Source organism: Mirounga angustirostris, unplaced genomic scaffold (genome assembly GCF_029215605.1).
Source record: "Mirounga angustirostris isolate CCGP_5_RB_7025 unplaced genomic scaffold, mMirAng1.0.hap1 SCAF_6, whole genome shotgun sequence".
In the NCBI taxonomy this organism is placed as follows: domain Eukaryota; kingdom Metazoa; phylum Chordata; class Mammalia; order Carnivora; family Phocidae; genus Mirounga; species Mirounga angustirostris.
This window is the reverse complement of record NW_026991714.1, coordinates 18,518,122-18,544,682: the sequence shown is the minus strand read 5'-3', so window position 1 is coordinate 18,544,682 and position 26,561 is coordinate 18,518,122. Positions and strand designations below refer to the sequence as shown.

Sequence of the window (26,561 nt, the reverse complement as noted above, 5' to 3'; positions counted from 1 at the left end):
GGATTCTTAATACTAATGCCAAAAATGAAAGCTAGATTAATGACGACTACTTGTGGGAGAAAGTTCATTCAAATACCATCAAAAGGAGAACATGGAAAAATTAAATTCAGCTTAAACTTTCTGGCCAAACTATTTGTTTTAGTATAAGTTATTTTAACTACCTTCTACCATGAAAGTTCCATTTTAAGGGAAACAAAAAAGAAAACAATTCTAAAGCATCAAAAAAATCAGAACTTGCTATTAATTTGCTACACACAAAATATAGATAGTATTTGTTTTTATATTAACATATTAAATGTGTTTGGGGAAAAGGGAAAATAATTGTTTTATTAAAGTATTGAATTTTAACATTTTTCCAGATGAATTCAAGTTCTTTATGAAAAGGCTACCCATGAATTATTTCCTCAACACCTCTACCATAATGCATTTGTGGACAATGGATTCTAATTTTCAGCGCCGCTATGAACAACTGGAGAACAGCATGAAGCAACTATTCCTAAAGGCGCAGAAAATTGTACACAAGCTCTTTAGCCTTAGCAAGAGGTGTCATAAACAACCCCTCATCAGCTTGCCAAGACAAAGGTAAGACATTTGTGGCAATAGAAACTACTAAGGACATTGTTTTGACGGTAAGATCTATTTATTTTCTGAATGCAGATATGGTAATATACATATAGCATGGTGTTATAATTTATACCATTAGAGATAATTTGAAAACAACATTTTCTCTTAAGTCTCAGAATAATAAATTTTATTTTCCAAAGCAATAATCCAATGGAGAACCCATATACTGACACTTCCTTGTTTTTCATTTTCTTTTATTATCAGAATCAGGAAATCATTCTGTTTTGTGTGGTAGTCAACTAATAATTGTATTACAGTGAACAGAAAAACACAAACCCTACAGCTATATTGTAAGCATAGGAAGTAAGCAGGATCACAAAGTGAAATTTCTCAATATGTAATTTTCAAATAAAAGAATTTAAAGTTCCCTTTGAGGAGTGCTCATAATAACATGAATAAACATGAATAAGCCTCATTCTACATGAATCTACATGCTGGAAAAACTTGTAACAACTTATATGAATAATGACAGACTATTAAAATATTTGTGTCTGAGCTAATTTTGTGAAGCATAGTTTTTGGATTTTGCAGTCAGTGCTATGAGAAGTTGTATTTATTGATTTGAAGTCAGATTTTTAAAAAAACATAGCAAAATAAAAAGCTAAGGAAAACATCACCAAACAAAACTGCATCTGTATTAGTATCTCTGTTATATAATGCTTGAATTTTGACTTGATGCTTCATTATGAGGAGAAATCTATAATTATAGATTTTTTTCACTGAAAAAAACCTGAAAGTCCTCGGGCGCCTGGGTGGCTCAGTTGGTTAAGTGACTGCCTTCGGCTCAGGTCATGATCCTGGAGTCCCAGGATCGAGTCCCGCATCCGGCTCCCTGCTCGGCAGGGGGTCTGCTTCTCCCTCTGACCCTCTTCCCTCTCATGCTCTCTGTCTCTCATTCTCTCTGTCTCAAATAAATAAATAAAAATCTTTAAAAAAAAAAAAAAAAACCTGAAAGTCCATACATTTTTTAAAAGTTCAATTTCAAAATAGATCATTGGTATTGTTTTTATAATTCAGTGGTTTTTAGGATACTCAAAATTTATACAAATACTACTTCTTGAGAACATTTTTGTTGTCCCAAAAAGCAACCCAGTACCAATTAGTAGTCCCTCCCCATACTCGCACACCCAGCTCGAAGATATTTGCCTCTAGAAATTTGTCTAATCTACTATTTGTCCCAATAATTTGCCTATTTTTGACATTTCATATAAATGGAATCATATAGTATGTGGTCTTTTGTGACTGGCTTCTGTTACTTAGTGTAGTGCTTTCAAGTTTATCCATATTGTAGCACGTATCAGCAGTATGGGTACATTGCATTTGGGTTATCCATTAATTATCTGAAGGACATTTGGGTTGTTTCCACTTTTGGGCTAGTAAGAATAATGTTGCTATGAACATTCATGTACATTTTTTAAAGTGGACATTGATGTTTAGTTTTCTTGGGTATATACCTAAGAGTGAAATTGATAAGTCATAAGATAACTTTATAGTTAACATTTTGAGGTAATGCCAAAATGTTTTCAAAGGTGGCTGCACCATTTTATATTTCCATCAGCCATGAGTAATAGCTCCAAACATTCCACTAATACTTGTTACTGTCTTTTTGACAATAGTCATCCTAGTAGATGTGAAGTTACATTTTTGTGGTTTTAATTTACATTTCCCCAATGACTAATGATGCTGAACATCTTTTATGTGTTTATTGTCCATTGTGTATCTTTTTTGGAAAAATTTCTATTTAAATCTTTCCCTATTTTTAAATTTTCTTTAATTTTTATTATTGAGTTTAAGTGTAGTTCTATATTGGGATGCCAGTCTCTTATCAGCTTTATGTTATACAAATATACCCTTCCATTCTCTGAGATGTTTTTTTACTGTCTTTGTGCATCTTTTCTCTCGCTCTCAATCTCTCTCTCTCTCGTCAGTCTAAAAGTTTGTCAATTTTTGTCATCTATTCAAGGAACTAAATTTTAGTTTTCTTAATATTCTTCACTATTTTTCTCTTCCTTAATGACTTTTCCACTTAAATCATCAGTATTTCCTTCCTCTGTTTGCTTTGTGCTTATCAAGATTTTCTTTTTCTAGTTTTGTAGAGAGAAGGTTTAGGTTATTGATTTGAATACTTTCATCTTCTTTAATATAGGCTTTCACAGCTTTAAATTTCCCTCTAAGGGCTGCTCTAAGTTTCATTATTTTATGCACCCTGTAAGTTTCTTATTCCCTGCACACATAAGATATTTTTTATATATCTGTCTGCATACTTCCAAGGAACCTTTCCTAATAGAGAATCGTGGCTGGGGAAAGCCACTGCTATTTAATTATAATGAACTTCATGCTTTATGTGTGTGGGTTAAGTACAGTTTGTAAACCACTGAAATAGATGGTTCTATACTCAAACAAAATAAGAAATGCAAGAGGATAAGGTAGGATAGGAAGCAAATTAATGAGTTTGGTTATTGAGATGTTCTGTTAAACATGTAGAGCTGGAGGGGAGAAGGGTGGGGACATGGGGTAACTGGGTGATGGACATTGGGTAGGGTATGTGTTGTAGTGAGCACTGTGTATTATATAAGACTGATGAATCACAGACCTGTACCCCTGAAACAAATAATGTATTATATGGTAATTAATTGAATTTAAATTAAAAAAAAAAACTAAAAAGCAAAACAAAACAAAAAAACCAACAAGTACAGCTAGATCAGAATATATACATCTGAAGTGCAGGAGAAATTTGAACAACTGGGATGGCAATTATCAGTGCATGTGAAATTGTGAGATCGGAATATAATACCATGGAAAATGCATAGACAGGGCTGCCTAGGCATCACAGGTGGTTAAGCCTCCAACTCTTGGTTGCAGCTCAGGTTGTGATCTCAGGGTCATGAGATGGAGCCCTGCCCAGTACATTTTTTAAAATGGGATGTCGTCCAGTGTGGAGTCTGCTTGTGATTCTCTCTCCCTCTCCCTGTGCCCCTCCAGCTTGTACTCTCTCTCTCTCTCGTCTCTAAAATAAACACACAAGTCTTAAAAGAAAAAAAAGAAAATGCAGAGACAGAATCTGAAGATATTTTTAAGGGGTGAGTGGAGAAATGGAAGCTGGACATGAGCAGATAATGGGGTAAAATATATCACTAGAGCTACATTAATCTCTAGTAAAAATAAAATTGTGGTGCCTGGGTGGCTCAGTCGTTAAGCGTCTGCCTTCGGCTCAGGTCATGATCTCAGGGTCCTGGGATCGAGCCCCGCATCGGGCTCCCTGCTCTGCGGGAAGCCTGCTTCTCCCTCTCCCACTCCCCCTGCTTGTGTTCTCTCTCTCGCTGTGTATCTCTCTCTGTCAAATAAATAAACAAAATCTTAAAATAAAATAAAATAAAATAAAATAAAATTTAAATGAAGATGTCATAAAAGTCCAGGATTTGTAAGAAAAGTATGAAAATATGAAACAATCCAAGTTGGATGTGTACAGAATAAATAAGCAGAGTAAAATAAAGATGACAAAAAAAAGAATAAAAGAAAGATATATTATTTGGTACTAAATTTAATGGAAAATAAATGGAATTAAATTTAATAAACTATAGATATAAATACTTGTTTTCTAAAACTTTTAACCTAAATAAATCAGACATCACCAGAGGCTTTTCTTGACTTTCTTTTCTTAAAATATAGCATAATTCCTATGTTGGCTATTACTCATCTCACACACACACAAAATGCAGACTCCTTGCTAGATAAAAGATTTTATTGAATTAGAATTTCTTTCCATCACTGTTTTTCTTTTACTAGGAATGTGGGATTTATTTGTTTTGCTTTTTTTTTTTCAATTTTAATAGACTAATATAAAATGACATTAGGGAAAAATAACAACAACAAACTAGGTACTACAGTCTGTTAGTAGGATACAGTGAAGAAAAAGAGGTTGGATATTTGTGAGGTACATTTTCAAAATTTTCTGAAAGAAGTAGATAAGCAATACCTGTGACTCACTTCCATCTGAGATTTTATTTTTGGTCCTGCCTTTATGGAATTTTTCTCAGCTTTTTTCTTGACTTCATCCCACCCTTAGTATTTGTCTCTCACTCTAAAATGTGCAACAATAAGCAAAAACAAACAAAATGAGACCTGCAAAATGAACCTCAACTAGCAAGAGGATTTCTTGACACTTTCTCTATAATGACATGTAGGTTGCAGTTTTTCTTTGTAATGCATAGTGTAATTCATCCTTGAGATAAAGCAGGATACTCAGGTTAATCTCACCAAGTTTACACTGTCACCATCGTTGCTTTCATGAATTCATGTGACATTAAAATCTTCATTTCTTACTTGAATAAATTGGGAAGCCTGTGGTAATCTGGCCTCTTTAAGGTAGTGAACTTTTGCTGCTCTTCTAAAACTTTTGAGGTAAGGAACAATGACACATTCATTTCATTAAAGGACAATAATTATAGCAATTATTAAAAAATATACATACATAATCCCTACAAAATAATTCAACTACACTATTTTGTGCTGTTACATATTATTCACAAAATGGCCAAGGATACCTCGACATATTACATTTAAGGTGTGTTGGTAAAAGTTTAACCACCAACTTTCCAGGCGGGGGGAACCCCTAATTTATAGCATTTGCCAATTCTTGTGATATGCATAATTGGCTCTTCTGAGCAGCAAACCACTAAAATTGATTAAAATATTTTTATGAAGTTATCTCTTCTTCATTAATAGTAGAAGGTGAGATATGATAAAATCCCTTCTCTAACGTCACAGGGAAGAATAAGTTTAGGCCTATGTTATTCTTATCTGAGAACTACGTCATGCACTTCCTATATCAAATTGGCATATGGGCCGTAACTGGTCCTCCAACTCTTTTTGTATCAGCCCCCAAGGAAAAACTGTTTTATACATTTCAAATTGTTAAAAAAATCAAAAGTAGAATGGCATTTTTTGGTTGATGAAAATTGTATGGGACTAACACTTTAATATCCATATAAAGAAGCACACTCATATGTTTACATATTGTCTATGGCTACTTTCTTTTTTTATTTTTTGTCTATGGCTACTTTCACACTATAATGGCAGAACTAGATAGTTGCCACATAGTTACATGGTCCTGAAACCCTACAATATTTGATATATGGTTCCTTACAGAATAAAAATTTGCTGACACATGTTCTAACATGTACTCTATCTTTAAAAGTGTGATTGAGTGTTTTAAAATAATTTAATCCATATATCATTGAAATCTTTTATATTATAAATACATGTTATGTTAAATACAAGATATTTTAACTTTAGTTTTCATCATATGGAGACCTTATACAACCAGATTGAATCCTGAATCCTGAGTATTCATGGAGTAATATTGAATATTTTATTAAAAATTTCTGTAGTGTATATGTGTGTGTATATATACATATAATATCTACATTACATATATTATATATAATGTATATGGATACATATAAATATATATATTTGTTTATTAGCCACCCAGTGGCTTATATATAATATACATGCAAATATATAAATATATATAAATCATATACAAATATATACATAAATATATAACATATATAAATATTTACATTATGTATATATATGTATATACATTTTAACTAATATAACACCTATAAGAGTAGTCTAAAACCCTACAGACCAAAACCATTTTAATTCAAATGCATTTCAAATTGATATCCAAATACAAAGTTGGATTATTTCATAAAGTCAGTCAACATTTCCCATCTTTCTCCTCCCTCTACTCCTGATCTCCAATTCCAGTATAATTCAGAATGATATCGTGATCATGAACTAAGGGGAAGAACAAAAAACAACAACAAAAAAATGAACACTTGGGGAAATGAAGTTTAAAGATTTAACAGTGTCTTTGGGTAAAAGAGGATAAAATAAGTAGGGTAGCCTAAATGAACTATAGCTATTAATGTGTTTGGGAAGGATTGCCCTGACCACTGGAACACTGAAACACTGAAAATATGAGATTCAGGCAGAGTTTATAGAAAATCTGAATGTTTGGTTATCTGCTGGAGTTCCTAGAGATAACTCTCAAATCCACAGACAGCAAGTGCTCAATAAATATTTGATAAATGCTCTGTGATATGTTTTCTAATATTTTAGTTCAATTTCTAGAATCATAGGACAGTGAATTGTCATTTTTTATAAAATGTTTCCTACTCTATATAAATTAGATCACCGGTTATAATATGCATATCATGTTCTGTTTGTTTTGCCATTAAGTAGGTGAATGCTTTCCCTCATTCTTTCAAATAGACATGAGACAGTGTATTAGTTAGTTAGAGCTGCCCTAACAAAATACTCAGATGGACTGGCTTATAAATAGTTCACAGTTCTGGAGGCTAGAAGTCTCAGTCGAGGTCCCAACGTGGAAGGGCTCCGGTAAAGGCTCTCGCTCTTCAGGGTTGCAAACTGCTGACTTCTCACTATGTCCTCACATCGTGGAGGGATGAGGGATTGCTTTGGAGTTTTGTTTATAAGAATACTAATCCCACGGGGCACCTGGGTGGCTCAGTCGGTTAAGCCTTCCACTCAGGTCATGATCCCAGGGTCCTGGGATGGAGCCCCACATCGGGCTCCCTGTTCTTCTCCTTCTCCTCCCAGCTCATGCTGTCTGTCACTATCTTTGTCTCTCTCTCTCCCCAATAAATAAATAAACTCTTAAAAAAAAAAAAAAAAAGACTAATCCCATTCACAAAGGCTCCATCCTCATGACCTAAGCACTTCCCAAAGGCCCCACGCCCTAATACCATCATCTTTGGGGGTTAAGATTCCAACGCGTGAATTCTGAGGGAATACAAACATTCAGACCATAGCTGAAAGGGCCAGTCTCTACCTGTCAGTAGGACCTTGGGATGTGGGGGTGAGAAGGGTAGCTAACCATCACTCTTGTGCAGAAATCCTGTCTGTGGTGGATGACAGTGAAGCTGGCATGTAGATCCAATCTGGGAGAGAGAATTCAAGGATCATTCAAACCCTTATTTCCACTTGACCCCTAGATCCAGTGCATTTCTCTCTCTGAGGCTTTGTTATCCAGCTTTTTTTAAATTTCTAACTGAAATGTGACTCTTTCTGTCCCATATATGTCACCAAGTATTTACAACTCTGTAACACATGCAAGAAAAATAGAAATTTTAATATTTTCAAAGTGAAAATGAGAATGATATTTATATCTGACATGCAGGAATAATGTATAAAAATCCTTTAAATCATATTTGTTTTTCCCTTCAGTTTCTTTTCATCTCTTTTCAGACTATTTTTTTACTTCCCTTTCTCCTTTGCTGAGTATCCAGACATTTTTTTCTTTTAAACTTCCCTCCTTATTGACCCTCATTTATTCAATATAACCCCTCTTTACTGAACTCTTTCTATATTTTTGTTATGCAAAGTGATTTGGTGCTCTTAGAAAATCAATTTACAACTTCTCACTAATCTACTACAAAATGGTGCCTCCCCACCTTCGACCAACTTTCTTTTTTAATGCGTTAGAGGATTACATGTTACAGATTTTTTCCCTTTTTTTTAAGTTTTTTTCATACTTTCAAATATATGAAATATCTGATTATCCTTCCAATAATTTTCTCTTATACCTCAAATAATTCAAATCGGTGTCCTTCACTTATAATAATAGGGGAACTTTTTAGCAAATATAAAATCTAATAAAAACCTGAATCAATTTTGAATGTCCTGAAAGCATTAAAAATGAAGTATAAAAATGTGGTTTGCCTGTGGTAATAAATATCTTCTACCTGTCATAAAGCTTATTTGAGATAGAGAAGTACTTTCAAAGTCTAATACTATAAATATGTTTGCTTTTCTGTTTGTTTTGATAGTTAATTTTGTCAGAACCCATGTATTATTGCAGTATGTAGATAATATTCCAATGCACCACTATTGTACAATGTTGAGAAAGGCATTTGGAGAGAATATTGGCCCAGGGATGGGGGCAATGAAAAAGTATAAGTTGTTGCCAAGTCTTAATGGTGCATTACAAAAACTAATAAAGAAACTAATAAATACATAACATCCAAAGCAACAATATTAAACATTGAGGATAAATTGCATTTGACATGGCACAGGAACCAAATGGACTTATGTGAAGATAAATTGCAACTTCCTAATTTATGAACAGTAGAATTATAGAAAAGAAAATAATTTTATGTCATTACAGGAAATTTTTATAAGTAACTTTCATGCACTCAATAAAAGCATTCAGGGATTACAATCATTATCTTGTATTAAAATATATAATCTTGGCAAATATTTAATCATATTGTTTGTTTAATAATGAAGAGAGACAAACTTTGGTTAGATAAAATAATGCTTATATGATGTTACAGTATTTATTCCTAGACAGCATAGATTAAACATGCTTAAAAAAGGCATTTATACGTAACCAGCATTTTTCTAAGATAATAGGTACTTCACCCTGACTAAAAAAAGAAAAGGCCGGGATGGAAGAGTATTTCATCTAGGTCATTTTAATGACCTTTATCAATCTCGAAGACTCACACTCTACAGTGAGTTAAGAAAATCCTCTCTCTTGTTTGGGACATATGGAGTTGAGAGCTCAAGACTCCTCCCACTTACTTTCTGCCATGTTTGTGGCCATTTGGGCTCAAATTCCAGCCATGCACTACTCTACCCTCATGTCCCAATCCCCAGCTGATAACCTGATTCATAGTTGCCTTTTAGTTGTGCTATATGCACAACAGCTTGAACACTTATTCCTAAAAGCCTGTATTTACTAAAAATTAAGATTTAATTACTTTATAGTAGATGAACAGAGTTCTGTTTTAAAATGTTGTTTAATCAAACAACTCTTTTCTCTATATTGTTTTACAGGATATTTATCTTAAAATCTATTTCATAACCATTTACTTTTTTTCTGGTTCTGATTTTTTTCCGATTTTGTTATCATATTCAATAATCAATTTGAACTCAGTTTTTGTAAATGTATATTTTCAAGTGTTGTTCTGGTGACTCCAAATATGTAATGAAAACCATGATTTTAAACTAGTCTTTGGCGATGGTGGTACGGAATTTAAAGAATTAGTTGGTATCAAAGAATCAATGAGTTCTGTAATATTTAAGGAATGGATCTATAATGTAAATCCTTAAGTTGGCCAACTGCTTGTAGTTGATTTTGGACTACTAAATTGTGACAGTCAAACATATCATTACAAAAATTAGGAAATAATAAATTTAGTTACATACTGCTTCCTGAGATCACAATCCGTGGCTAGTACATAAGAGAAACATCCCAGGTCCTTGCCATCTTTGCATTGGTCTTTGGAGAAAGAAAGCAACAATGATGCAAGGATACATTTTATCCAAATTCATTACTTCAAATACATTATTCTCAGTATACCAACGTACTGGTTCAGACAACACCCTTCCCAAGTTAACAATGCTTAAAATAGGGGGAGAATCAGAATTAAAAGTCTTTATAATTTTCCTAGGGCAATTTTCACTTTTATTTACATGTTTTATCTTATCACCATTCCCCCTTGATCCTCAAGAGAAGAAAACCAAAATTGAATGACAAAGTGTTCCTACTTCCGAGTACCAGGTATGATATTCAGGTGACCTGTACATAAAACATTTTGCTGCTTTATATGCCTTAAATGTAACTTTTTTGTTATCTTAGTGGCAAATCCTGTAGCTGAAATCTTCTATAACGACTTTGACTAGTAGATGTCAAACTATTTGGTCTCAGGACCCCTTTACACTCTTAAAAATTATGGAGAAATTCAAAGAGGTTTCGTGTATGAGAGATAGAAATCCATGTATATATGTATGTACATATACATATATACACACATATTTCCTATAGTAAAAATAGAAACAGAAGTTTTAAAATATGTATTTATCAATACAATTAGAAAGAGCAATAAGTATGATCACTGCATGTTAATATATATAATATTTAAATTTGAGTGATTTCTGCAGAATTGTTTAATATTTGGCTTAAGAGAAGATAATTGAATTCTCATGGCTGTGTCTTTATGCTGGGTGTAGCATGAGGTGGGTAATGGCCCAGGTTGTGAATTGTAATTTTGTAATCTCACACAGATTTATTGGAGAAGAGAGTATTGTAATAGCCTTTTCAGATAATTGTGGATATTACTCTTTATACTGTACCAAAAATTCAACAAGTGGTAGATTTTAAAAAGTTATATGTAATTTGGAATCCAAAAGCTTGTGATTAACATTTTCACATCTCTTACTTTAAATTATTTTGTCTACCTTGAACTTTTAAAATGGATCTTTAACCATGCATATGAAATCATGTGCCAGTCATTTGAACAATACCGATGCACTTAGTTTTGAAGATCTTCCAAATGTTGACAACATATCATTATAAAATAACAAAAAAAATTCGTTCTTTAGTATCATCATTGGGTTCATGAGAAAAGTCTTTATTTATAGGGAAGCTGTTACTCTCATTGTTTCAGTACAAGTTTTCCAAATATCTAATTTTCACTTGAAAACTATACTTTTTTTTTCTTAAAGATTTTATTTATTTATTTGACAGAGAGAGACACAGCGAGAGAGGGAACACAAGCAGGGGGAGTGGGAGAGGGAGAAGCAGGCTCCCCACAGATCAGGGAGCCCGATGCGGGACTCGATCCCAGGACCCTGGGATCATGACCTGAGCTGAAGGCAGTCACTTAACCAACTGAGCCACCCAGGCGCCCGAAAACTATACTTTTAACCTTGATATTAAATAGGTCAGTGGTTTGTCTAGAAGTGATAGGTTTGTTTCTTTCAGTTTTGACAACAGATCTGCCAAGTAGTCAAGTCTGGATAAACTGGTTTGTCAATTATTCTTTCAAGTAAAAATGGTTTGCCATGAAAGAAGTGCTTACCTCAGCTTGCGACTGAAACAATTACACAGGTGTTTTGCCTCAAGGCAACCATTATAGTTCAGTGTGTAACACAAGCGCTTTATTCATATTCCCATTTTGTTCTGACATATGGATCTGTACTGAAAACTGAGACACAATAAACTTTTTTATACTGCTTCACCAAGAACATTTTTAACTGAAACTTGCTTTCTTTTTGTTCTGCAAGTATGTGGCAGAAAATACTGTATGCATCCTAGTCCAAGCTATGTGGACCACTCCAGTAATTCTGCCCTAGATCAATTTCTACTCATCGTAAGGACCTAATAGACCCCAGACAAATTGGGGGGCTATAATTATTTGTCTTCTTCCTTTACTTCTCTTTCCTCACTAACACAACCCCTGGTTTTAGCGGAACTCATGCTACACCACACCTCCTGGGTTTTCTTCAACCGAGGGTGGATAATTCTAGTCAAACAGACAGAAGTGGAAAGAATACACGAAACTTCTGAATTGGAGTCTTAAAAGTAGAGGAATGCATGCCATCTACTTTCTCTTCTTCCCCCTGGCTAAAATGAAAATGTGATGGCTTGGAACTAAAAGTGACGACATGAAGAAACTTGTTAAGGAGAGTAAAACCCAGTCTTTTTGAAGCTACCAAATCAGTCCTGAACTGTTTATGTTTGTACTATTATTGAGAGAGGAATAAAATTGCATTTTTTCTGGGGCGCCTGGGTGGCTCAGTCGTTAAGCGTCTGCCTTCGGCTCAGGTCATGGTTCCAGGGTCCTGGGATCGAGTCCCACATCGGGCTCCCTGCTCGACAGGAAGCCTGCTTCTCGCTCTCCCACTCCCCCTGCTTGTGTTCCTGCTCTCGCTATCTCTCTCTCTGTCAAATAAATAAATAAAATCTTAAAAAAAAAAAAAAATTGCATTTTTTCTGAACCAATATTATCTGGATTATGTTACTGCAGGCAAACTTGCATCCTAATAATAAAAGGACTTTACTGAGTGGCCTCCAAGTCCTTTAATATTGTGGAATCTGTGATTTAATTAAAAATGGCATTTATATGATTAAGACAAGGGACTTTTGCTGAGAACAATTTTATATGAAACTGTAGGGAAAAGGCAAGATATTAATTTTCCTTACATTTCTATGTTATAAAAGAATTTTTGTATTATTTTTTGTGTTTCAGCCACTCGATGATGACTCCCAGGCACATGCTAAGGAATAATGAAGGAGTATATTTAAGGAGTTTAATATTTAGGTATCTTCAGCGTGTGATTGAGAAATGTAAAAGATATAAATAACAATTATAAAGTACTCAGCACATGGGAAGTGCTTAAATAATTATTATTTAACTTTCCAAAACAGAAAACACTATTTCTTTTGTGTAGGTGTTTCTAATATATAATGAGTTTTCTTCAAAATGTGCTTTCATGTGTTTCATAGTCAAAACAAAATTTGTCATAAAGATAATAACATAAACGTAATAAGAAACACATTCACTGTTACTTGTATAGAATAACACATAGTAGCCTGGATTCTGATTCAGGGAATCCAGGGATATAAGTTTTCAAAGAGGAAAGAAAAAGGAAAAAAGGAGAGAGAGAGAGAGAGAGAGTAAGTGTGCCCCACCTTCTTCTTGGTGTGAGGTCACTTCTACACAAATTTCAAACGTGGCAAATTTGTCTTTTCTCTCATGCCATTGCCTTTTTAAAAAATTGTTTCAAGTTTTTATTTAAAGTCCAGTTAGTTAACATACAGTGTAATACTAGTTTCAGGTGTAGAATCTAGTGATTCAGCACTTACATGTAACACCCAGTGCTCATTGCAAGAAATCCCTCCTTAATGTCCATCACCCATTTAGCCCATCCCCCACCCACCTCCCCTCCAGCAACCCTCAGTTTGTTCTCTATAATTGAGTGTCTTATGTTTTGCCTCCCTCTCTTTTTTCCCCCTTCCCCTATGTTCATCTGTTTTGTTTCTTAAATTCCACATATGAGTGAAATCATATGCTATTTGTCTTCTTCTGACTGACTTATTTTGCTTAGCATAATACACTCTAGCTCCACCCACGTCATTGCAAATCAGGCCACTTCCTTTTACCTAATTCTTGGTGTAGCTTATACTTCAGCTCTCATGGCTCTAAAATGCCCCTATCTTTTCACTAACATTCCTACTTTGAACTTCAGCTCATGATCTTTCAATTTATTAGATTTGGATAAATGTTAGCTGCAAATAACTATTTTAAAATGAAGTTATATTTAGATATAAAAATTATTTGTGCTTTTTAAAACAGTTACTTGCGAGCCATCCCAGTACCTCACTTGAATCATTTTAGATAGAGTTTAAAAAAATATTAAAATGAAAATCTGTAAGATTATAGTGCTTGCTCTTTTTTGTCCTTCTCTCATGTATAAAACATTATGTGGAACAATCAAAGATCTTGTCACCTTGACATTTTGTTGAGAGTATGCTGTCTACAACCCACAACTTTTGTAATGAGGTCCAAATTCAAGCCTTTAGATAGCTGCTTTTGAAAATACAAAAATCAAGGGTCTTTGCTCCTCTTGGAAATTCTGTGGACTTAAGTGTATGTGTGCATTAGTATGTGTATGAGAATAGTGCAAAACAACAGGTCAGCAGCTCACTACATTAAGTAAAAATCTTATACCAGTGTCTTTTTTTGACTTTAAATTAGTTTATTCTCTCATCTGAGGAAAAGGAAGCCAAGAAACAAAGGAAATAGTCTTGATTATAACATATATTCCAAATAAGAGAGATTTATTCCTCTTTGTTTTTCATGCTCTTCACCTTCCAAATGTCGTTTGGGTGCCTCCTAGTCTATTTTCTGGACATTACAACACTTTTCTAAGAAAGATTAAGAATGTCATTCCCAACACGTTTTTCCCCTGTGGTAACTCAATGGAGTTGCTGGCTAAAATAATCAGATTTTTGAAGAGTAACAATGTAGACAGCTATATTGAGAGAGAATTTTTAACACTTAACACTAACTTGTTTGAAAGAAAAAGAGTCCTATCAGGAAAATCTTGGAAATAAAGTCATAAGATCTGTAATATCAAAGATTAAGAAGTCCCTTTGCCAGCACTATTTGGAGTAGTACCACTTTGTTTAAACAATCGGAGTCAGCTCCTTATTTGACCCTAGCCACAGGTCTATGCCACGAAGAGTGGTTGAAGGGCTTTGCTATCAGTCCTCGTTTTCTCTCCACTAAGGAGTTGGTGATAATCCTTCATGTGTTTCACTAAATAACTTGCATCTTGTGAGAAATTGATTTTTTTTATAAAATAAATACATAAACACATACTTTTTAAAAAGAAGCCACAGGTAAGCAAATTTGGAAACTGTAATTACTATAAATTCTACTTGGGAATCTACAATGTCTATATGCATGTTAAATATTCTAAAATGACCTACAATTAAAATAGTTTTTTTAAAGATTTTATTTATTTATTTGAGAGAGAACGAGCCTGGAGACGAGCAGAGGGAGAGGTAGAGGGACAAACTGACTCCATGTTGAACGTGGAGCCCATCATGGGGCTTGATCTCAGGACCCTGAAATCTTGACCTGAGCTGAAACCAAGAGTTGGGTACTCAGCCAACTGAGCCACCCAGGCACCCTGAAACAGATTTGTTTAAATAAGGATTTTTCAGAAGAAAAATTTTTCACTTCCTAAAACACCTATTGATGTCTCAAAGTATACAGTTGAAAAACACTGTACTATCATTTTTAATACAATTCTTACAGATTCTAGAGTTTCCATCAGTTGTGATATAGTCACCTCAATCATCATAAAATAATAATAATAGTAAAATAATAATAATAATTACCTTGAGCTTAAAATTATTTTAGATCTTTGTTTTCTCAACTTCTCAGATGTTTTCTGAACACTAGGTGCCAATTTCTGGCAAATAATCACTTTAAATACCTTCTCAGAAAGGCTTAGAGATTATACTATGTCATTTCTAATACAGGTATAACTTGAAATAATCCTACCAGTTAAATGCTAATTCATTTACTAAAACACTTGCATCACATTTCTTTTTTAAAAGAAAAAGATCTCTGAGATTTTCATCCCAATATTTTGCATGAGGCGGAGAGTGCCATTACATGTGAATTGTTACATAAAGTTACATTTCAGAGAGAAAAATGTTATGGAGTACAAGGGAATAAACTGCTTATTTGTTGATATCATATTAACCATCAGTGGTTTATATATGGACCACAAATTGAGAATCAGTCCAGATCCTAGGACACTAATATTTTTACAAATCTTATAATGTTATTGACAATCAAATTCTTAGAATGGATGCACTTTCAATTTTTAAGTATATTTAAATCAGGGTTGTGAATCCGTCTCATTTCTATTTGAGTCACTTTGAAGCAAATTTTACTTATATTATGGAAGAAATGGATACATGTTTACTTACCAAAATAAATAGGAAGCTGAGCATCATCCACCATTGGGATGATGTGGTGGTTTTATTATATCAAAGCAGAAGCCTGTCTTATAAATCAGAATCATTATATTATCCATGAGTCTTTCTCCCTGAACATTCCCCCTTTAAAATGTTGAAACCAGAGGTAAACACAGTGATGTAGGGGAGAAATGACTAACTTAGAGTAGAATAGAATTTTCAAGTCTCTTTATCTATAAAGAATGTTATAGTATATACATAAAAGAGGGATAAATCAAAGTGTTTTTTTTTTTTCATATTACATGAAAGTCTTTTCTTATGTCAGTTTTCATGGTTAATATGATATCTAATGATATTGGAGGCTTCAATGTGTGTAGATGAAATTGGTTATATTAAAACTGTCACTGGTAAATACATAGATAAGATAGTATTTGTCCTACAGCTTTTCCCATTTTAAATGATAGAACCAATAGAAAATAATCTGATGTTTACTAGACTAAACTAAATACTAAATTAAACTAGTTACTAAACTAAACTAAAGACTAAAGATCGAGTACATCTTATAAATACTGCCTCTTTGCCATCAAACTTGCTCAATTTGGTGGGGGAAAATCTCATTTGGATTGTTTTAATGGTAAGTTTAATCTAATGCTTAATTTAGTAGCACTATGTAGAGGCAATGTGCAATCTCTAATCCTCATTTATGTTTTATAATCTTTATGTACAAAAATACACAAATATCCTTCTTCATATCCTTCCATTATTATTTCATTTGTCCTTTCATGCATATGTATGTATGTGTGTAGTCATATACACACACAAGCACAAACACACGGGTAGACACATATATACCAAGTTATTAAAATAGTATATGACTGGGCGCCTGGGTGGCTCAGTCGGTTGAGCGACTGCCTTCGGCTCAGGTCATGATCCTGGAGTCCCAGGATCGAGTCCCGCATCAGGCTCCCTGCTCAGTGGGGAGTCTGCTTCTCCCTCTGACCCTCCTCCCTCTCATGCTCTCTGTCTCTCATTCTCTCTGTCTCAAATAAATAAATAAAATCTTAAAAAAAAATAAAATAAATAAAAAAATAAAATAGTATATGACTGAAACCTACAGTGCTTCTCCTGAGTATTAATGTAAGATACTTTTTCTAAAAGCAAATATTGTTATGACTAAATCAATAAAACTAAATATTACCAAGATATAAACCAGCTTAAATCCCTAACACTGAAAAAACAAACAAACAAACAAAACAACTTTGAAGCTCTTCATTTGAGGCAGTCACTACAAGTTATAAAGTGAGTGAATAAATTTCAAAAATCAATGCCAATTGCAATCAAAATCCCGTATTTCACAACCCAGATGCACTTCACACAGCAACAAATAGAACCACACAAAAGAACATTGATGTGACAAAAGAATACAGGAGAAAAGGAAGGTCATTTTGTTGTGGTTGGTCTTTGTTCTATTAAACCCAGCAGGAAGACTTCAGGTAGGTTTCTCAAAGGAAACAAAAAAGATCAAGTCTGAGGTAGTACCTTTTATTGAGCTGAATGAAGTAAAATTACTTCATATAAGCAGGAAAGTTAGCTAGAAACAAATCTAAACACAATGTAGTAAGAATATAATGAAAACCTCCAATTTAAGGGATATATATACTCATATTATCCCTAACATCACCTTAAACACACACACACAAATACAGACACATCCTCAATTATATATTAAAAATGAAAGGACATTACATGATTATGATCTTAATGAATGATTTTTGTTTCATAACCTAATCTAAATTACCATTGAAAATGAACGAAATCACAACCTGAAGTTACAGAATCTTTCAATTCATATGCAGGAATGTGGAGAAATTTTCGACAGATGTACTGCAGGGAACAAACAGGAATGAGGGCAAAGCTGATCAGTTTGCAGATTACCATGTCCAAGTGAAATAGCAACTTAAATAAGGGACAGAGGAGACACTCCGAGGAAGCCACCAATACTCTTTAATACAGAACCACGGACACCTTATGATAAAGGGTGAGAGTTCTGAGGTTGACTTGCTAATGAGAGCCATCATAATTAGCTAGTTATTAGCTAACAGGGATTAAGTACAAACTATTGTCAAACTCTTCTAAGTGCATTACCCGTTGTTGCTCATTTAATACAATGTTACAAGGTAGTTAGTGTTACTACCCTAAAATTACAATCAAGGAAACTGAAATTGAGATAATCTAAATTTGCTGACGATTACTCAACTAGTGGTGGCAGGGCTAGGATCCAAACTCAGGCAATCTGCCTATTGAGTTTGTGTTCTTAGTCATTAAGCCACAGTGCTTCCCAGGTTTGTGGTGTTTGTTAATAACAGGGCTCCTATCTCCTGCTAACCCCTCCAAGCTAAGGAATTTCAGAGGATATTGAATTCATGCAAAAGCTTGAAGTCATGAAATGGAATAATCAGAAAACAAGAAAGCTTTAAGAAAATTTTTAAAAAATTGTCTTTATATTTAAAACTAAAATAAAAACAGTGGACTATTAGAGAAAACAGAATTGGTTTCTTAGAATAAAATCTTGAGAAACTAATCCAGTACTATCCATAAAGAATGGAAATATGTAATTTATTTTAAAAAAATGAAAGATGCATAAAGGGCCTGGAGAATGCAAATAATAGAATTCCCAAAAGGAGAAAACTAATATCTGATTGAGAAGAATCAGTGAGAATGAGAGATGCAGAGACAGAAATTTTCTTCTAAAACTTGAGTCCATATGAATGAAAGAAGACAGAGTGTACCAAACAAAACTTATGATGAAGGACTGTATTGTGAAGTGGTTTCTCAGTTAATGTCAATCATTTTTAGCTACCTATTTCAGTTTTTTCTAGTTCACCATGGAGTTTAAAGATCTGGCAATTCTTAAAGCCAATTTACTGTGTGCACGGGCACCAAAGAAAATACAGAAAGTGTGCATTCTAGCACCTTCATCTCATGCCTGATTCTAAGGTTGACTACTACAGCACGTGTCTGTCATCAATCCAGGCTTCTGCTTCTCTAGATAGGAGTAATTGAAGCAGACACAACTAGTGGCTCATCCTAGATCACAGGCTGACTGCTTACACTCCTATCTTTCTTCCCCTACGGAGAACTGGAAGAAAGAGCAACTTGTCAGGGTAACAAGGAGCCCAAGAATATAAAGACAAATACAGCAGTCCAATTCGTACCCATGAGAAGGAAGCCGACTCCAAGCTTGTCTGTAACTGAGTGAACCTGCAAAAGAATTTTTTAAATATATAGCACTAAATACTGGGGTATGGGAGATCAGTCAATGGTGTTATGTGAGGAAAAATAGTGACTCAATAATTTTATGCTCAGTCAAGTGATTTCCTGTGTAAGAGGGTTGCAGAATGGCAGGGCTCTTGTCTCACGGAGTCAAAGAATGAATCTCGCGAACACAAAAGGGTGAAGTGAAGTGTAAGTTTATCAAGTGAGGTGAGAGCAGAAAGAAAGAAAAAGCGCTCCAGAGTGAGAGGGGTCTTGAATGGGTTGCCACTGAAGGCTTTTAGTGGTGGTCTTTTATTGAGAACTGACTGGGAAGCTTGTGGCCTTGAGATTCTTGTGTCTTCTTCATTTGTCCTCTTATCTCTTGTTCCACCCTGTCTCAGCGTCTCCACCTGTCAGGAATAGTTCAGGGCCCAGTCTGGGGAGTCAGGGGCCTCCTATATCTCCTGTCTATACCTTAACCCCTTCCCTATTCATGGGACATGACCTGTGGGCAGAAAGAGCTGTCCTGAGATTGTGGGCAGTGACTGATTGTGTACTTTTTAATTAGTGGGGGTGAGGGATAGCATAAGTCTCCAAGGAATCTGGAAGCCAGGCTTTCAGGACCTTGAGAGGCCAGCTCCTGCCAAGATAGTTACTTTTAAACATAAAGGCATGAAGGCAGCCAAGCGTTCTTGAGGACGGTCATGCTCTGCATGTACCAGGGATCTATCAGTGGGCTGCAAACTGTAAGGAGATTTTAATTTAAGTTACATTTCTTTTCCCTTGTTTCCCACATCAAGAGGAAGACAAAAGGACATTCTTACATATGCAGTGTCTCGGACATGATCATCTCCAAATATTCCTTCTGAAAATAGTATTTATAAAATCAAGAGATTAATAGAATAATCAGTTCAAGCAGGTATATACATTTTTCCTGAAATATTAATATTATATGACCAGATTTAGGACCAAGAAAACAATGTCTCTTATTGTTTATATTATATACTGTTACTTAGGAACTTCTGCTAGTAAAATAATACTAGAATATCGAATTAGCAAATATAGACATATTAATATTTAAAAGAAGTAATTAATTATTAGTTGTAGATGACATGCTTATTTATCTGGTAAGTCCCCAGAGATTCAGCTGGAGTAGAAAACAAAACCAAATCCACACAATGTACTTAAAAAATTGAGTGAAGTTGCTAGTTACAAAATAAATAAGCAATAGTCTACAGATAAATGAACAAAACCAGTAAGAAAATATAATAGAAAAGATTCACATTCACAAAATGACATATTGGACATTCACAAAAAATGTCAAAATACATAATATAATTAAGGAAATAAACTAAAACAAAACTTTAGGATATTAAGGGAAATTTTTAATAAATGGAAAACATTCATATTTCTGCATGAAAAAATCTTATAAGGATATTATTTTCCTCAAATTAATGTGATGTAATTTAATGTGACATCAAAACCTATCTGATAAAATTAAGTAAGAAAAAGTAGTAAATAGTATTTTAAAGGAGGATAGTGAGAATAGACCAACATCAGCAGATGTTAAAATCTATTCTAAAAAAAATAGACAGTGTTTTAGAAGTGTTTTGCCTACACTGCTGAGTAGCCACTGGAAATTACTTTCTCTCTCTTTCTTTCAGTTTCCTGACTATAATATGTGGGTAATAAGAGTACCTGCCTTATAGAAGTATGAGAATTAAAATGGTTTATATACGTAAAGTCCCAGCGCTTATTAAACATTCAAAAATATCTCTTTGATAATGGTATTTATGGTAATGTTGATGATCCTACAGGAATTGAGTACTGTCAAAAATGCCACAAATCTAAAAACAGATTCAAGTATATATAACAATTTGGTTGATCATTATAGCAATCATGTGGACCTGTCAAGAGATAACATACAGGGGTGCCTGGGTGGCTCAGTTGTTAAGCGTCTGCCTTCGGCTCAGGTCATGATCCCAGGATCCTGGGATCGAGCCCCACATCGGGCACCCTGCTCCATGGGAAGCCTGCTTCTCTCTCCCACTCCCCCTGCTTGTGTTCCCTCTTTCTCTGTCAAATAAATAAATAAAATCTTAAAAAGAAAAAAAAGAGATAACATACAATCTATTATAAGCTTAAATTAATTTCCTGATCTTAAAAATTTTTTGAAGAGACTTATGAAGTTATTTTTTTCATAATATAGTGGGGTTAAAGATTTTAAGTGAAATTTCTGTAGTGTAATATTTTAAATGACATTCTTACCTGATTGGAAATTAAGAAATCTACCCCTGATAATCCTTGGAGAAAAAGAAGTCCAAGGGGGAATTTCAAACTCTGGGAAAATGCAATAAAAGAAAGAAGACTTCATAGCAATACCTATTAGAACATAACAAATTCTGGACTCAAAGTAAAATTTATAGTTTTAAATGCCTTAAATATTAAAGAAGTTAAATTAAAAAATAATGTTACTTAGACCTGTAATCATTTATTTTTTCACTCAACAAACAAATATTTAATGCCATTTATAGGCACAAGAAGTGCATCAGTCCCCAAAATTAAAAAAAAAAATGTATATTTGTATATATTATAATACATATAATATATAAATAATATATAAATACTATATATAAAAATATGTAAATACTGTATATAATATTATATCCTGGAATTTTGGAGTTAATGTTTTAGTGAATTGAGAAAGAAAATAAACAGGGAAATTATATTGTTTTAGAAGGTGATGAGTGCTCTGGAGAAAAATGAACCAGAAAGGAAGATAGAAAGTTTTAAGGATAGAGTGTGTGTGTGTGTGTGTGTGTGTGTGTTTTCTTAATATCTCCAATAGTTTTTTGTTAGTATATAAGTATATAACTGATTATTATATTTTGATTTTGTGTTCTGCAACTACACTGAATTTATTTATTAGTTCTAACAGTTTTTTTTTGTGAAATCTTTAGATTTTTCCAGATATCATGTCATTTGAAAACAGAGACAATATTACTTCTTCCTTTCCAGTTTGGATGCTTTTTATTTCTTTTTATTACCTAATTGCTCTGGCTAAGACTTCTAGTACTATGTTGAATAAGAACGGTGAGAGTGGAGATTCTTGCTCTGTTCCTGATCTTAGAAGAAAAGCTTTTACATCAAAAACTAATGATGTAATGTATGGTGATTAACATAACATAATAAAATTAAAAAAAAAAAAAGAAGAAAAGCTTTTACCTTTGCACCATTGAGGGTTGTGCTAGCTGTGGGCTTGTCATATGGGGTCTTTATTATGTTGAAGTACACTCCTTCTATACCCAATGTGTTGAGAATTTCTATCATGAAAGGATGCTGAATGCTTTTTTTTTAATCTACGAAGATGATCACATGATTTTTAGCCTTCATTTTTGTTAATATGGCAGATCACGTGGATTGATTAGGCTATGTTGATCACGTTGATTGATTAGTATATGTTGAACCATTTTTGCATCACAGGACTATCCTCCCAAAGGAGAAGATAGCAGTCAGCATGCACCTAGATGCACGTAATTTAGAAGTTGGGCCCTGAGGCAGCAGATGTAGAATAGTCAGACTTCTTCCAGGGAAAGACTGGGAGGAGGGTATTTTTGGCCTATTCCCTCTGCACTGATCCCTGGGGCATAATTGAACTGAGTGCTTGTGCACCCATTAACAGCTGCTTATCCTTTGCTACAGTCCCCAGGGAATTGTGAAGCAAACCCTGTTGCCTTTCAGAATTAGGTGATTTAGGGGCCCATTTCTTGGGTGGCAGCTGAAGACTTTACTTTTAGTACACCATTGGTGAGCCCGTTTTTCTTTTTTTCAGGCATTGGGAAGCATCTCATCATCTTAGTCTGGTTCTGTCTGTCCTCCCTTCTGTTTTATCATCTCTTCTGGCTTAATTACATTGCACTGAGTGGACATATGGCCTGGAGGGACAACAATCTCAGTGTGCTCAAGGTAGTCTGAGGGACTGAGAGTTTTGCTGTCTTCCAAGAGCCAAAAATCCTTATAAATATAACCAGACTAACCCATAGGCTTCTAGTCTTTTACTTCCTCCATTCCATGCTGATGCATAATTCCATGAAATCTTCACAGATTTGAAAATGTTTTCAATTTTTTATTGAAAACTTCTTACAAATTGCCTTTATTTTATTTTAAAATGATTTGAACTCTATTTTTTCCCTTTTTTTTTAAGATTTTATTTATTTATTTGAGAGAGAGAGAATGAGAGACAGAAAGCATGAGAGGGAAGAGGATCAGAGGGAGAAGCAGACCCCCTGCTGAGCAGGGGGCCCGATGCGGGACTAGATCCTGAGACTCCAGGATCATGACCTGAGCCGAAGGCAGTCGCTTAACCAACTGAGACACCCAGGTGCCCAAATTGCCTTTATTTTAAACAAGGAAATAGGTATCTAGCCTCTCTTCCTCTCTATTTTTTTTTTTTTTTTTTGCTCAGAAAACATAGATCTCTCAAGCCAAAATTCTAAAGTCTCAAAAAGAAAAATAAAATTATTTCCAGCCTCTGAGGAAAACTTTTATGATAACAGTTATCCAAGCATATTTCCAGGCTTCTTTTTCTTGGGTCCCAAGGTCATTTTCTCTTCTTTTTTTTTTTTCCTAATAAAGTTTATTCCTGAGACAAAAAGTGAAGATTTTGATAGATGAAATTGTCTCAAGAGTACTTCAATTCCATATTTTAAAATTTCCATTTGGAAGTTACAAAATAAAATTATATAATAAAAATATTTTCGAGAAGCTGTCCTCTCAAAAACTATTAAACTGTTAAACGCTATTAAGACAAAAAACAAAAACCCACTCAAATTAACATCCAAGGTCACTGTACTTTTTCAGAAAACAATCTGTGAAAACAAAAACCAACAGATACATGTTAAAATAGAATTTCTAAGAAAAATAGTAGTATGGATTTCATCATTTCTTTCTGAAAGCCAAGTATATAAAAATTAAAATATTAGTTCTGTTCTTAGCTCTGGCTGCATCTAAATTCTCACTTTTCTGGAGTGCCTGTGTGGCTCAGTTGGTTGAGCATCTGACTCTTGGGTTTCAGCTCAGGTCATGATCTCAGGGTCCTGGGACTGAGCCCTGCATCGCACTCTGCTTAACGGGGAGTCTGCTTGAGGATTCTCTCTCTCCCTCTCCTGCCCCCCATCCCCCTCCGCACTCTCTCTCTCTATTTCTCTCTAAAATAAATAATCTTTAAAAAAAATTCTCACTTTTTTGGTTTCTGACTGAAGTGTTACTGAACTTAGCTTTCCCAATAACTAATTGTGTTAAGTATCATTCAGATGCTTATTAACTATTCATGTTATCATGTTCTGTGAGATGTCTATTCAAATATTATGTTCATTTTTATTGAACTGTATGTTTGATTGAACTGTAATAGTTCTCTGTATACTCTGAAACAAATATTTTTTTTCAGATAGGTGAATTACAAATATAGTTACCCTGCATGTGTCTTGCCAATTCATTTTCTTAGTGGTGTCCTTCAAAGAACAGATTAAAAAAAATTTTTTTTAAATTTCATTTATCAATTATTTACTTTTGTAGTTAACACTTTTGAGTCATCAGCAATCCTTTCCAATCAAAAGATTGAGAAGATTTTTTTTTCAATGTTTTCTTCTGAGAAAAGTTTTTTTTTATATTTTATATTCAATTTCCCTTTTCTATAGTCATTTCTTACTTAAATACATATTTTTTATAACTGATACCATATCCAATCCTCCTATGAACTCTTTGAGATGTACAAAGAAGACTTTATTATTCCATTTTACAGAAAAGGAAAATGAAGATTAAAATATTAAATGATAATCAAAGGAGTATACTGTAAGTAAATGGTGCTGATATTCCTAGAATAGCCCTTGTCTAGTGCAATTTTCTCTCCACGGCCGACAAACATCTCCAAACACCAGAGTCTCAATTAAGAGAGTGTGGATTGAAATCCTAGACATAAAGTCATCTTCATAACTGGAAAATAGCCAAGAGGTATAGCAATTTAGTGTAGACAAAGAAATGGGATTTTTTAAATGTAAGAATCATCAAATCTATACAAATATGCTAATATCTTAATGGCAAAATTTTCACAAGAGACACAATCCAATTGGCATTTGGTATTTTTTTATTAGTAAAATAAATTTGATATGGTATGAAGAGTTGATCCATTTAAATTGAAAGACCTATGAAAAGCAGACCTCATTTAAAGAGACAGGGAATTGAAATGCTAACGCGAAGAGATCCTTTCAAGAATATTTATAAGAGAGCCAGTGTATCACTCTGCACCTGTTGTTAAGAGGAGGTACAACTGCTCAAGTTCCAAACTGAATTGGCTTCAAAGATTTTGAAAAAGAGCCTCTCTCTTTGTAAGTTTTTCTCTCTTGTGAATAGAGATTTTTCTTTTATGAGAGAGGAGTGGCAGACTATAGGGGCATTCTCTGCAGGAGGCACCTGGGAAACTTGGCAGACTTAAGTGTCTTAAGCTGCTGGTATGAATAGCTTTACAGTATGTGGGTAAAGAGGCAAGCGGTACTTTCTGGTGAATGAATCCCTGGAATGCTAATTTTGTTATCCCTGAATTGTGTGACTAACTCAATATTTAAGTGTTGTTTTGAAATACAGTTCACTTCATCTCACCACATTTGAAAACACATCCTTTAGCTTTAATTTCAACATTTGGTTTTGTAAAAGGCTTGTTACGATGTTGAGAAAATAGCAAAACTAAGTTATGTCTGGCCCTAAAATTTCTGGTTTTAGTAAATAAAATTAACCTCTTGTTTAATCTAAAATTAACCCTTATGTCTACATTTGGATCAATGGTTAATAATAGTTAATAATATGCACTAATAGAGTCCTGTTCTGGAACATTTTTATATAATGTGATTAAGCAAACGGAGAAATTACTTTTTCATGGCAGATGACCTGAGTGCCAGAAATAAGCATATAATATTGATGATAGTGTCACATATAAAACTAGATTTTGTGCCTTTTTATCTATATAAGAATCTTTATTTTAGATTAATACAAGTACATTTTAAAGTACAAAATCAATATGGTTTTGAATATTAGTGAAAATGTTTATATAAGGTAATATAAATACAACAACAAAGAAAAAAAGTTTAAGTACAGAAATACTTATGGGCAAGTAGAACAAAATAAAAAATACTCAAGTTAGCCCAACCCAACTGTTCTTTTTGTATGCCTTTACCCTATTTCCTCTCCCTATTGGCTTGGTAAATTTCTACACATTTTTCAAGACTGTTGAAATGATACCTCCTTTGTTGAAAAGTTTTCTTAGCCACCTTTCTCTCCAACAAGTTAGAAATTGCCTTTTTTGTGCTCCATC

At 33.9% G+C, this 26,561-nt stretch overlaps 1 protein-coding gene across 2 annotated transcripts in view; it reads left to right on the top strand.

Moving 5' to 3' along the window:
- The window catches only part of BRINP3 (BMP/retinoic acid inducible neural specific 3), a 354,007-nt gene that overhangs the window by 282,111 nt on the left and 45,335 nt on the right, over positions 1-26,561 (top strand). For both annotated transcript variants that reach the window (XM_045876098.1, XM_045876099.1), the window contains one exon: positions 360-582. In XM_045876098.1, coding sequence (XP_045732054.1) covers positions 360-582 — 223 coding nt within the window. The remainder of the gene's footprint in view (positions 1-359; positions 583-26,561) is intronic.